This window comes from Alexandromys fortis, unplaced genomic scaffold (assembly GCF_014885135.2).
Source record: "Alexandromys fortis isolate MF-2015 unplaced genomic scaffold, M_Fortis_MF-2015_v1.1 scaffold_101, whole genome shotgun sequence".
NCBI classification, from domain to species: domain Eukaryota; kingdom Metazoa; phylum Chordata; class Mammalia; order Rodentia; family Cricetidae; genus Alexandromys; species Alexandromys fortis.
The window spans coordinates 1,389,231-1,403,151 of record NW_026067983.1 but is presented as its reverse complement, the minus strand read 5'-3'; the positions used below and the strand labels follow the sequence as shown (position 1 = coordinate 1,403,151).

At 46.2% G+C, this 13,921-nt stretch overlaps 1 protein-coding gene across 1 annotated transcript; it reads right to left on the bottom strand.

Annotated features, from left to right (window-relative positions):
- Positions 1-4,154: 4,154 nt before the first annotated feature.
- Agr2 (anterior gradient 2, protein disulphide isomerase family member) lies at positions 4,155-12,281 on the bottom strand. Its single transcript, XM_050158723.1, has 8 exons — positions 12,138-12,281; positions 9,487-9,623; positions 9,156-9,219; positions 8,989-9,041; positions 7,714-7,787; positions 6,594-6,657; positions 5,179-5,262; positions 4,155-4,378 (listed from the first exon to the last, which is right to left on the bottom strand). Exons 2-8 carry the CDS (start codon positions 9,614-9,616, stop codon positions 4,329-4,331), a joined length of 519 nt encoding a protein of 172 aa, XP_050014680.1. The 5' UTR covers positions 9,617-9,623; positions 12,138-12,281; the 3' UTR covers positions 4,155-4,328.
- Positions 12,282-13,921: the final 1,640 nt, after the last annotated feature.

Sequence of the window (13,921 nt, the reverse complement as noted above, 5' to 3'; positions counted from 1 at the left end):
TCAGGGGGGATCTGATGCCTTGGACCCTTTAGGCACCTGCATATATGCACATACCACAGCATACACACCAGCACACAAAATGAGAAAAATATTTTTTTAAAAAGATTTATTTATTTATTTAGTATACAGTATTCTGTCTGCATGTATGTCTGCAGGCCAGAGGAGGGCACCAGGACCTTTGGAAGAGTAGGCAATGCTCTTAACCGCTGAGCCATCTCTCCAGCCTCTAAATTTTTTGTTTTCTAAATCAGGGTCTGGCCCTGGTGAGTATTTCTGTTTATTATGGATTTTGTCTTTTGACACAGGGTCTTTCTATATATCTCAGACAGTTTTTGAATTGTCTCTGTAGCCCAGTATCCCTAAATATTTGTTTAAACCCTGCTTTGGTTAATTCATCACTTTGTAAATACTTTAAATATGTGAAGCTATTTGGCTTTTTAGCTGAGAAAATCCTGAGACCAGAGCACATTAGACACACTGTAGCTGTATAGACTCGACTGCTTATGTAGGGATGGTTTTATTGGGGGTGATATCAACATTAAAGAGCAACTTTACGAGGCTTCTAGCTAGTGAGGGGGTTTATGCAGGCAGTGTTTGATGGGAAGAGATGGGAGAGGATGAGGCTAGTGCTATTTTGATTTTCCTTTTAACTTTTGAAGTTAGTTTTTAATTATGTGTCTATGTGTTTGTGTGTGGGCTATGTGCATGTCAGTACAGAGCCCATGCAAGCCAGGAGAGGGTGTTGGATCCCCTGGATCTGGAGTCACAGACAATTCTGAACTGCCTGTTGTGAGTGCTGGAAACTGAACTTGGATCCTCTTGAAGAGCAGCAAGTACTCTCAGCTACCATGGCATTTCCCCAGCCCCATGCTGCAGTTTTTTCTGGAATGTCCTGTCATACCTGGGCACAGTAGTCCTTGAGACGGTTGGAAAGGGGAAAGTCAGACTCCCCGGCTTTGAACCCGGCTGCTGTCATTACTTTCCTTAGGGACAACTATCATGGAGATTCATTCTTGAATGAGTCCTTGAGGGAGTCGCCACAGGTAAAGTATGTGTCACAGGATGGACTTTGCCTTCTGTGGAGGGCAAAACTGCTTGCCTTACTTCAGTATCTCATTCTTTTGGAAGAGATGAGGTCATAACTTGGCAAGGGGCCGTCTACTAAGCCAACGTGATCACAGCTTCTTAAACTGAATGAGGAGAATTCTGGTCTTGCACAGAACTTTTTCTGCCCTTCCTGCTCCGTCTCCAATTCTTAGGAGTGATGATGGAAAAACCCCAGCAGCTACACAAAATGACTGATGGTGAGGGGAAAACAAAAACAAACCCAAGTCAAAGCAGATTAGATGATTGTTCGAGCGGGATTGCTTCTGCAGCAGGTGACAGTGGCTTATCCCAGTGTGTTTACTTAATGGCTGATCTATGCTAGCAACATTTGTTTTTAAGCCGGAACTTTCTATGTAGTCCCGGCTACCTTGCAACTCACTATATAGAGCAGGCTGACCTCCTGCTCCCAAAGATTTGCTTGCTTCTGCTCCCCATGGGCTGAATTAAAGGTTCGCCCTCAGTCAGTTAAAGCCAGCTTTCTGCCTCTCTCACCTGCGGGGTCTAAGGTAAAACACACACATATATAAATTCATCATTTTAATTGTTATAAACATACAGTTACATGGCATTAAGTGCATTTTTATTTCACAACTCTCACTATCTGGTTTATTTACTTTTTAAAAATTATGTTTTTTATATGAGTACTCTGCATATATACCTGTAAGCCAGAAGACGACATCAGATCCTATTACAGATGGTTGTGAGCCACCATGTGGTTGCTGCTAACTGAACCCCAGTCCTCTGGAAGATCAGCCATCTCTTAACCACCGAGCCATCTCTCTAGCCCCTTATTTACTTTCTTGTTCCCGTGAAGAGATGCCGTGGCCAAGGTGACATATAAAAGAAAGCATTTATTTAGGGCTTTGCTTACAGTTTCAGAGGATGGTTCCATGTCCGTCATGGTGGAGGGCAAGGCACCAGACAGACAGACACGGTCCAGCAACGCAGAACTCACATCTTCTCCACAAGCCCGAGACAGAGAGGGACTGGACCTGGCCTGGGCTTCTGAAACCTCGAAGCCCACCTGCAGTGACACTCCTCCCCCCACAAGGCCACACAGCCTAATGTTAGAGACCGGACATTCACACTAGCTGATAAGGCCAGTCTCATTTGTCTTGCAAACTGGAATGCCACATCCACTAGGCAGTAAAAGCACCCCTTTGTTCCCCCTTCCCCGGCCTTTAATGACCAGATTTGCTCTTCTGCACAGTAACACAGGCCAGGATTTCCGCCCTGCTCACCCAGCAGTCCCCACGGCACCTCTGAGCTGCAGCTTGTCTCCCCCTCTGTCCACTGACAGACGCGTGGGTCGCGTCCACCTGTACCTGCTGGGAATAGTGCAGAGCATGGGCACACGCACGTGTCCTGCCTTCAGTTTTGAGCACACACACACACACATGCATTGCCGACCTGGGTTCTCACTTCACGCTTACAGTTTGAGGCACCACTGGCCTGGTTTTCATACCCTTTTATGTCCCCATGGTTACTGACATTTTTCTTCAGCCTTTAGACATAAAACTCTCCGCGCTCAGCCCCAGGCTTGTGATTATGTGTCAAATAAATACTCTAGGTACATTTTGACCTTAACTTTAAGCACAAATAGAAGATTATGAATGCTGGGAGTTGGATTTGGTGGGAAGAGTGGCCTTGCTCATGTTGCCATGAGCGAGTTCTACAACACGTGCCCTCAGAGTGGCATCCCCAGCTCTTTTAGGTGTTGGCTGCACAGATTTCATATTTCCTGTGGTTACAAATGTAAGATAGGACTCTTCAGTTCTTTCTGTATTATCTCTTCCAGTTTTCCATGCTCATTATGTTTAAAAGAATTTTAAAGATTTATTTCTTTTACCTTATGTGTGTGTTTTGCCTGTATGTATGTATGTATGTATGTATGTATGTGTGTATGTGTGTGTGTATGTATGTATGTATGTGTGTATATGTATGTATGTATGTGTGTATGTATGTATGTATGGGCACCACATGCATGCTCAGTGCCCAGAGAGACCAAAAGAGTGTGTGAGATCTTAGAACTGGAATCATAGGCACTTGTGAGCCACCTTATGGGTACTGGGAACCGAACCTGGGTCTTCTGCAGTAGCAGTAAGTCTTCTTAACCTCTGAGCCACTTCTCTAGTCCTAAACATTTCTTTATTTGTTTGTTGGGTGTGTCTGTGTGTGCACACACACACACGTGCATGCCACGGCTCACATGTGGAGGTCAGGGCACAACTTGCAGGAGCTGTTTTTACCTTTCCCTATGTGGATCTGGGAATTGAAGTTAGACCCTTAGTGGCAGGTGCTCTCACCTGCTGAGCCATCTTTGCCTGCCTCTCTGGAGCTTCCTAAATGCAATAATTTCACTTTTTCAGCACATGTACGCCTCCTGCTTGTGAGAGGTGGGAGAGCACTCTGGGAAAATCAACAAGGCCAATCATTGTTCAGAAAAGGAACTCTGCAGTGATGTTAACCACCTTGAGCACATCAGGTGTGTGTGTGTGTGTGGGGGGGGGTGGTGACGGGCAGGAAGTCCCCATGACTATGTGAGATTCAGTGTGGCCAGCCAGGTGAGAGTGAAGCCAGATAAAGCTGGCTCACTGCCTGATGCTCCACCTCCCTTCTCCAGACAGTAGTGACCTCTGACCTCAACCTCACCCGCTGACTCTCACTGCCCTTTGCTTCCTCCTGGTGACAGGCAGAGGAGCTGAGGCAATCAGTCTGAGCCCTCTCAAGACCTGGTTTCTGGCTCCTCCAGATGGCACCTGTTCAAGGGCACGAGGGCACGTCTTGGCTTCTCTAAGGTGTTCTCAGTGTGCGGGCTAAGAACAGGTCCACTAATGACTGTTCTAGTGGGAGAGGCTCCTGGAGACAGCATCTGATTTGCTGGAGGCTTTATCTGAGATCACCAAGTGGAGAAAAAGCTGCCTATAATCAAGTTACTAAGTGTGTCCTAGGGGTTTTTAGCTAAGAAGAGCTTAGCCACGGGCTGCTGTGCCAGGCTGGTCCAGATAGCTTTTCTATGAAAAACTAAAACAACCCTCTGGTTGGAGTACTCACAAGACTTTATTTTTTAGAAAACCATGCTCACTGTAGTAGATAAGAATATCTTCCCATATATGGGTGTTTAAAAAATATGTCTGTCGTAACATTCAGCTGTGATGTGGCCAGCAGTTCACAGTGCTTCCTTCCGCATTCCCGCCGCTGGGCGCCCTGCACAGCTGTCTCTACAATTCTGTCTTCAGCAGCTTGAGCGCTTTCTTCATGTTGTCCAGCACTGGGGGATGGAAAAGCAGACAAGCAAGTGACCATTAAAAAGGGCATTGCGGTTCAAACGAGTGTGGCCCCCATCGGCTCAAATATTTGAATGCTTGGTCCCCAGTTGGTGAAACTGTTTCGGGAAGGACTAGGAGGTGTGGCCTTGTTGGAGGCTTGTCACTGGGGGTAGGCAGGCTTTGAGTTACAAAATCCCACGCAGCATGTCGGTGATGACTAGGGTTTGGATAGGAAGATTCTAGGAGCCCCTGCCAGTGACTAGGACTAGTCCTGGGACGAAATCCAATTTCTTCCCAGAAGAACCAGTCAGGTGTCACAGTTCTTGAATTGTCGGCCTCATCTGCCATAAATCAGCCTCTTTCCCTCTCCCTCATCTCTCCCCGCCCCTCCCTAGTGACAACCGACACAGTGAATAAGCCACTCTCCCAATTATTTGCCCATGATCTCAAGTTGGACCTGAGTTTCACCACCGCAACACGGACTAAATGATTTCCCTTTTCATTGTTTGGGGGGATGGGATTGAAGAAACCCTCTTGTGACTTCTTCCACGTCAGGTCTGTGACAGAGGGGTTCGTGTGCAGACAGCGTGCTGCTACGGTCTCCTGGAGGAGCCGGTACTGAGACCGAATGATTTATCCTTCATCGAGATGTTTACAAAGTGGGCAGTGGAGTGGGGCATGTGGTTTGCCGAAGGGGAAAAGTTTGGGTCGTACTGATTCTCTGGCACCCCTGGGCAGAGGTCTAGCCCACCTCAGTCGGGGCCTCTCCCCGGCACTACAGCAACAGGGATCTCGGACTTACACAGAGCTGTGTCAGAAGGTTCGTAGGCGTAGAGACGGTTTGAGTATCTTCCAGTGATGTCTGCCCTCACTGTCAGGGATGGGTCTGTGGAGATAAAGAACAAGGATATTTGAAAGTGAGAGCTGGAATAAAGCCTGCGGTTTGCTGGGGAGGCGGTGGTGCTGATGGGAATGCAAAAGGTTAACCTGGATCAGATTGATTCTCTTTTTGTTTGTTTATTTTCATTAATTTTTTTTTGCTTGTTTGTTTTGGACAAAGTCTCACTCTGTAGCCCAGGCTGGCAAGAAATCCACTATGTACACCAGGTTGGCCCTGGCCTCAGCCTCCCGAGTGCTGGAATTTTGGTCTGTGTCACCATGCACAGTTTATACAATGAAACCCAAGGCTTGTGCTCCTGGATAAGCACCTGCCTACTGCACTGCATCCCCAGTCCTTTTCCTTCTTTAGACAAAATAATGACAGTCCCTAAGTACGGCAGGGTCAGATAACCACACATCGCTCCTTCTTTCATTTTCTTTTAATACTTTGTGGTTAATCAGCTGCATATTTAAAATAGAGGCATGAATTTTCCCTTTTATCTCTCTTTAAACACTCCCCCAGGTTTAAATCCATCTATCACACTGAGCATGGTGGTGCATGCCAGTAATCCCAGCACTTGGAGCCCTGAGGTAGGAGGATCAGGGACTCAAGGCTATTCTTGGCCAGGTAGAGAGTTTGAGGCTAGCCTGGACTATATGAAACCGTCTCAAAAAAAGACAACAAGGAACCCCCAAACAAATTCAGCCATTCTGTCACTCTTTCATGTAAGTTGAAACTATGTAACTAACGAGAAAAGACACTTTAAAGGTATGGTCCATCCAATCCGGAAGAACGGAAAGGGAGTGTGCAGAGGTAGAGGCAGCAGCTTTTAAAAGGGGTGGCTGAGGGGTGGGGCTGGGCTCGATGGTAGAGCATTTGCCAGGTGTGCACAGGGCACTAAGCTGGATGCCTACGATTGAGAAAAGAGAGGTGACGAAATGAATGTCCTAAAATAGGGGAGACGGCATGTGAGAACCAGCTGGATGTTTGCAGTCCATCTCATCCCGGAGCGGACTGTCTTTGTCTCTTCAGAATGCTGGACCAGGACCAACAGATAATGAATTACCAGAAGCAGAGATTTACTTGTTTGGAGGAAAGAAGTCATTTGTGGAGATAGTAGTTCACTGACACTTTCTGGCGAGAGTGTAGTATTGCGAGACGTAGAGCTATCCTGCCCAGAATGCTACGCTCCTTGATGGAGGTTGGTGACCTTGCTTCTAATGAAGTGACTGGTAAGATTGGGGACATGGATGGGGAGGTCTGATGTGGGGGAAAGAGGATGTGGCTGCAGTTGCATAATCTTCAGTGTGTCTTATGTCACTGGGACCCCCACTTACCCACAAACAGAATTCTGGGAACATACTGGCCATCAGGAGAGAGGTGCTTGTCTGTCGTTTCATACTGAGGTCAAAAAACAAAACAAAACACAGCTGCTTGTTTATTCTTTAGGTATTTTAGAATTTGCCAATGCAAAAATGTGTTGGTTAGGTTTTCCTGGAGTTAGAAAGGGCACTGTGAGCAGTGAAACAATTATTAAGAGAGGCCTGGGGCCAGGGCTGGAAAAGGGTTATAGAATAGATAAACAGAAGGGGGGCTTTAGGGATGAGCCAAGGGGCTCGCGAGGGTGGGGGCACAAACACAGACTGCATATGGAAATGTCACAGTGGAATCCATGACTTTTAAAACTATTTTAAAAAACTAATTGGGAAATTAGTTTGGTGTCTTGGTGCACCATGGGCCTGAGGCACTGCCGGGCACTTTCTTCTCCAAAGATTCCACAACAAGCTAGAAGAAGCATCACAGAGTAGAATGAGCAGTATGTGTGTGGTACAGGACCCGAGGCAGGCAGCAAACAGATGTGCTGCTCAGAGAACACAGCAAGCCTAGGAGGAAGACACAGAGGAGCTGTGACTGGACAGGTAGGAGTCCATTGTTACAGAGGAGGAGCGTGGCTAAGGCAGGAGGGCTGGTGAGGAGGAAATGAGACGGGAGGAATGGAGCTGACGCCCGGGACCCGTGGGTAGATCTGGACAACCAGAGCTCTCTCCCGTGGAGAGAAAGAGGTGACAGGAACCAGTGAGCCAGGCCTGGAGAAGATGGGCAGAACAGAAAAACCAGTTACTAAAAGCCAGCCCAGAAATCCTGGACCATTGAGTACTTTTTCAGATAAGATTATTAATTACCACGTTAAAACATAAGTGTGTCACACTAAGAAACAGGTTGCAGACGTGGCTCAGTGGTAGAACATTCCTCAGCACGTGCCAGGTGCTGGCCTTAATTCCAGCAAAGCAAAGGTTTCAAAAAAAGATTATTCACAAAGTAGAGGATCCTAGGTTTCTCATCCAGGAGATAGGTACTTGGAGGAGATGCTCGTTAATGCCACAAGACTGAGATGCACGGGAAAAGTGAATCAGACACGGGACCCAGAGATGCAGGTGGTGGTGAGGGGACACTTACAACCAGGTTGAGGAGAACAAACTGGTCTGCCAATTTCTGTATTTCCTTATTTTCAGCAAACACTTTCTTTAAAGCTGTAATATAAGAAGAAGAAGAAAAAAAAAGGGTCCTTGAGCATTTATCTCGGTTTTGGTTAGAGCCCTTACTTTCTGTTGTCTTTTAATGTGGATAGTGTTTTTAATTCAATACCGACGTTGTCCCTCCAGCACATGATGTGTGATGTTATTGAATAACTACATTGTAGCAGGCAGGATTTTATATACCAGGGAAAATACCTTGAGTGGAAAAGCACACGTGACTTCCAGAGCTCAGATGCTTATGTAGGAATCACAGCATGAACCGGTGTGTACCATATATGTAATTTTCATGTATGGATTCATACACAGGGGAAACGAAGTGAAACAAAGGCTTGAAGAGCTGCTCATTTTTCGTGGCAGATCTCTTCCAGGAGGCGATAGATACTGAGGTCACAGAGTGGTTTATTTGGGGTGCAGGTTGCCCAGACTATCGGAGAGAGGTCACTGCCAGCAGAGGGCGCTGTACGAGCAACAGCCTTGGTGAATAGGGATGAACTGCATGTAGTGTGGGAATGTGTGATCCCGACAGGACAGGAAAACCATGCCCTGACCAGATGGGGTCCAGCCTCGAAGGCCACAGCCAGGAACCGGCTTTCATTTTGTTTGTGACGAGAAGCCACTGGACCACATGAGGGAAGCATCTGATTCTGTGTAGAAGGCAGACTGGTGTGGGCAGCTGTAGTCTTGTGGACAAGGTGTGATGCGGGCTTGGACTAAGGTGGTAGCAGGGAGGCAATGCGGAGTGGCTGGAATTGGGCAAGAAGGGCTTCCTAATACCCAGAGACCGGTGGAGCATGACCCAAGGAGCCCTCTGTGCTAGGAGCATTAGGTGAAGACTGTGATGCGCTTCTCACACCAGATGTGGGGAACCTGTACAACCAGGCAGTCTCTCTGTGTGTGAAGATGTCTGGAGATCAATTTAATAGGAAACCCATGGGTGTTTGTTGATGTATCGGATGGAAAAAGATGGAAGAAGTTGAGCATGAACCCCAGAATTTCTTACTCAAAATACGCACTAGTAGTTAGTTCAAAACATGGGAACATTCACATTTCTCTTTAAATATTCTTTCTTGTTTTAAAGTATTTAAAAATCTTCTTCCTTGTTCAGCGGTGCTAGGCTCTAGGAATGTAAAGATGAACGGCCCGAACCCTGACCTGACATAAAAGCCCCTAGAGAAAATGAAGAAGAGCAGATTACCTTGACTGTGTGGGCATTCGTCCAGGTGGTGAATTATCATCAAGGGCCTGTTGCTGAGAGAGAGACGGAGATGGGATGTTTAATAGGATGCCGTGAACATCTGATAGTCATCACTAGATGGCGCTCACGAGAGCCTCGAGGGTGCTCCATGCAACCTGCCGCCTTACCTCGTCTTGGATTTGTATAGGGCTTCTTCATAAGTCTGAGTCCAGATGAGTTGATCGCCCCAACCTAGAACAAGAGGAGTTGGTATCTTTAAATCCATTACAATTTCAGGCCCAAATCTTCTGAAAATAATGGTAAAGACCTGGATAAAATGTCCTTAGTACTAAAGAATAAAGACCTCCGGAGCAAGGAGAGATTATTAACTATGCTAAATCTAGAAAGAAAAAAAAAACAGTCCCCACTTATCTTCAGTGTACACATTTAATACCATGAGTCAGAGAGTCTTTAGGACTTAAATTGCAGGTGGAAGGCAACAAAAAAATAGACTTGTACCTCTGGAGAGGGTCTGGGGCAGTTTGGGCTTCGAGTCCTTTTTGGCTCCAGCTTTGACGGTGGTGTCTTTGGCCAGAGTAGAGGAGAGGGCCACAAGAAGCAGAAATGCTGACACTGAAATTTTCTCCATGGCAAATCTGCGCGGGAACGAAACAGAAAGGAGCTGGAATCTGCATAGCGTCTCACAGCAGTGGACAGCGCTGGGAACCAAGCTAAGACTTGAGACCGGAGTGGAAAGCAGGAGCTTCCGGGGAAACTTACCGTGGTGTCTACCCATCTAGTGTCTATCCGCCACCAGTCTCCACTTTCCAGATCAGTGGGTGTACAATATTTGTTGTATCTTATCTTATAATAGAATAATATATAGATTTTTAAGAAAATATATAACTAGTTAGATGTATATACTTTGCAGCTGAGGAAATCCACGTTTAAAGTCATACTAAAAAAAGCATATTACTGGTGGGTAATTTGGTGGTACCTCTGCTTCCCCCTCCCCTGATTTCTCACTGTGTAGATGAAGACTCTAAAGTTCAGAGAGATGAGAAGATTTGGGGGATGAGTTCAGAGCGGAGTGCCAGCTCCCATCTCCCCTCCCTGAAACAGGCACCTGAAGCATAGGCATCTTTGTCCTTCTGAGGAAGTGGGCACATTGTTCTAGAAGAATGGATATGAATGACGTGGTTCCATTCTTACTTCGTTTAGAGCATGCTAGCTTTGCTGCTTCTCAGAAGACTCATTCCTTTCCCTGCTAGGGATCTGCTCAAATGGTATTTGTTATGAACAAACTAAGACTCATACAATAAACATTCTCTGCTGTTGTCTGGGCCTGTGTGGCAGGGGAGGGCATACACGCCAGTGCACGGATGTGCTCTGTGACGTGCACGGCACAGAGAATAAAACCCAGGCTTTCTTAAATTCCCCTTCCTCTCCTTCTGCTATCTGACAGTTAACTACTAGGAAAAGCTGCCGCAGATGATCCCAAACAGGGCTTTCAATGAGCAGACACAGTGCAAGAGAGGAGGAAGGAAGGCCATGTAGGTTGTTTTTCACTCAAAGTACCTACGGGCCATACCATGGCCCACAGCAGCAGACTTCAACTCTAGAAAATTTTGATGCTAAAGTTTCCCCAGAAAGCAATGCAGAGCTTCAGAACCCCTTGCTAGCATCTGGATAGTTCTTGATGAAGTCCAATAGACACAACAAAGAAAGCAGGGTAGACGGTCATGGTTTAACCGCTAAGAGGGAAGATCCCTATCACTCGTGAACTTGACCAGAAACTTTTGCTAGACACCTGATGATTAAAAAAAAAACGTCCCTGTTACCAACCCAAGTGATGCCTTAAATTAAACTGGCCAACGGTTATCTGAGCCATAGTGTGCAGACACACAGCAGCTCAGAAAAGATACGAGCTAAAGCAGGGATACCAGGTCATAAACTTCTACATTCCTCAGGATTCAGGAATGCTAATAGCAACTTTTGTCTCCCGCAATTCTGCAATCGCAACTCAAGCATACTAGAAGGTAGTGGTGCCCGGCAGCTCTCTTAGAATTGTGTCTTCTGGTCAATATTTAAAAATGGATGAGGTGCCTCATGTGAGGATTATTGCATTTCTGGAATACAAGCTGATTCAGAAGTATAGATGAACTTCTTTGACGCTATCAACAAATATGGAATATATGTTGTTTGTATAAGCATTTGCATATATCAAAAATATAAAGTAAATCGGTGGCCAAATGCTGCATTTAATCCATTGACAATTCTTGCTGTGCAAATGTCTCATAGGACTCCCTGCAATAGCCGTGCAGATCACGGGCTGGCACTAGGGATGTCACGTGTGTTTTATGACAGGATGCTTCAAGGAAGGCTAACATAACTGCTGTACAAACATCCCACTCTGAGATGGCTTTCTGGGATCCACTCTACTGAGCTCTCATGATGAAAATGTTCTGTTCTGCAAAGACTCTACTCTACAAACATCTGTATAAGTTCCTCAAAGCCCACAGAGCCTGATGCTTGAAGTCTTTGCAAAGTTTTGATAATTCGCGGTCCTCCCCACAAGTGGACTACTGATTCTCTGGAACTGGTGTCTTTCACCGCAGCTCTGTCCCCATCTTGTGTTATTGAATGTCCTTGGTGGAGGTTCCCATGATTCTGTCTCTGTTACTTCTGAAAGTGCCCAGCTCTTCCCTCTGACAGTCTTAAAAACTGCAGAAGTAAAGAAAAGCCATTTTCTGCTTTGCAATAATATATTCCCAGGAGGGGAATCTGAGCTGAGTCTTCAGAGTGGAGGAGCCTGTGGCCTTTGCGTTACGTAGTGGGAGCGGAGCAGGGATTGGCACAGGATGTCCTGCACCCTAACACAGGTTAGAAAACTCTTCAGTTCACCCACCCACCCACCCACAAACCTCCAGTTTCCTGACGGGCAAGGCGCCACCCTGAGCCTAGGCAGGAACGCAATACTCCGCTACTTTTGGCCAAAGAAAGGCCTCAGCAAGCCTCTGTGGCTTGGGTGATACTCCTTCCAAAGCCTGCTTCCTGCCCTGGGAACCTTGCTCGGATCTTGTCGGTTGACTGCCTGCATCTGTGCACAGCAATCAGGCCGTAGCTTACTCTAGCAGGTGCGCTGCCAAAGCCATTGTCAATTGTCTTACCTGGGCTCCCCACCCTCCTGTGATGTGTGAGCTGCCCGGGTTGCCGTCCAAGCTTCTGAGTGTGCCAGCGGAGCCCTGAGCCTCTATTTATGGGCAGGGCACACTCCAATCCCACCCACTAATCCTGTTTCCACAAGCTGCTAACTCAGAAGCAAACTTTCCTTCTCCTAAGCAATTGTCTTTTCTGGTAAAAAGTTCCTTGCTTAAAAAGTATTCATAGCACAAGCTTTTTTCTTTCTTTCTCTTCTTTTTCTTTTTTGTAAGCATACTGTTAGTGAAAGTATTATTATCAGTAGTTTTGGAGAAGCTGGGCAGTGTGCCAAGTCCAGGTAAGCACTAAATGAAGACGTCTGATTTGTCTGAAGGTTGATTTGTCTGTATGTGATTGGATGGAAGTTGGGGTTTATAGATATTCATTTCCTCCCTCTTGGGCAGACGGCATTTATTGAGCTTAAAAATGATGATTCACAATTCCAACCCTGCTTACAAAGAGCTGGCCGTACTCGGTTACCACACAGACTATTTTCCACAGTGTACCTGCCTCTTTCAAAGAATGCTTTAACTACAGGTGAAAGAAACACAAATCATCTACCCATGGACTAGCTCAGATTTTAAGAGGTTATTGAAGAGAAAAGGATAGGTTAACACTGTGAGCTAATTGACCTGCTGATGAGTGTGTGTGTGTGTGTGTGTGTGTGTGTGTGTGTGTGTGTGCATGCAATGTTTCCTCCAAGGAGTTTAAAGATACTCCAGAGATATTTTTTTTATTTAGTGGTAAACTTTTCGGTTAGGCAGACAAACAGGAAACCACTTACCTCATTTTTTCATACAAATGTCCAGAGTTCACCCCCTCTTTGAATATCTAATTACCGAGAAATTAAAAACTGGAATTCAAGTCTTCTCTTAGAAAAATTCAGTTCTGAGCTTCGCTCACAAATCCACATACAATTCTTTAAAACCTCAGAACAGAGGGATCTTCAGCGGGAAAGAGCCGGGATGAACTGTCTGCAGAGTAATTGTTGAAATGAATTAACTTTCCCATGCCTAAAAATATTTCAGCAGAGGCTTGGATTCTGTGGGCTAGCCACTCTCAAAATAATTGTCTTTGCCTCTGATTTTTACAAAAGTCTACATAGACCATTTTTTAAAGTTTGATTTAAAAAACTGATTTGCGCTATAGCCTTGAGACTAGAATTGCTCTCACGCAGGCTCTTACTACTTAGCCCTTAGTTCAGTTCACACCTCCATGTTACAGATTTTACAATGAAGACACCAAGCAAGCAAGCAAGCAAGCAAGCAAGGGCTTTCTGGAGGCCCTGTCACCAGTTGTGGGCACAGCTCGGAGCAAAGCCAGGGCTTGTCGATTCCATCATCCTGGAAATTGGAAGGTGGATGGGATTGAGCAGCGAGTTGCAGTCAGCACCCTGCTTCCGCTCACTGGTTGTTGATGTCAGAGACGGCACTGAACGCCTCTGGAATTACACTCTGTGTGTCTGCAGTGGGGGAGCACACCCATCTGAGTGACATACACAAGGTGAGTGGAGAGTGGACTAGGGAGGAGAAGGGACTTGGCATGTTGGACTCTTAGGATTGCCTCCACAGGAACCGTCCAGCCCTGGAGGCTGATGCACCAGAGATTCTCACGGTTCTAGAGACTCCCTGTCACCGTTGGTGTGTCAGTAGGGTTAGGGTCTTCTAAGACTTCTGTCCTTATCCTGTAGACGAAATCTTCATGTGCCTGTACCCGGTCTTCCCTCTGTCCCCATCTGTGACCTAATTTTCAG

What these genes read in the sequence shown, in the direction of transcription:
- Agr2 (XM_050158723.1), bottom strand. Translation starts at nt 9,616, where the DNA reads ATGGAGAAAATTTCAGTGTCAGCATTTCTGCTTCTTGTGGCCCTCTCC. An exon ending in CGAATGCCCACACAGTCAAG is followed by an intron (nt 7,788 to 8,988) that starts GTAATCTGCTCT and finishes CTTATATTACAG; the next exon opens with CTTTAAAGAAAGTGTTTGCT. An exon ending in TCCCAGAATTCTGTTTGTGG is followed by an intron (nt 5,263 to 6,593) that starts GTAAGTGGGGGT and finishes TTATCTCCACAG; the next exon opens with ACCCATCCCTGACAGTGAGG.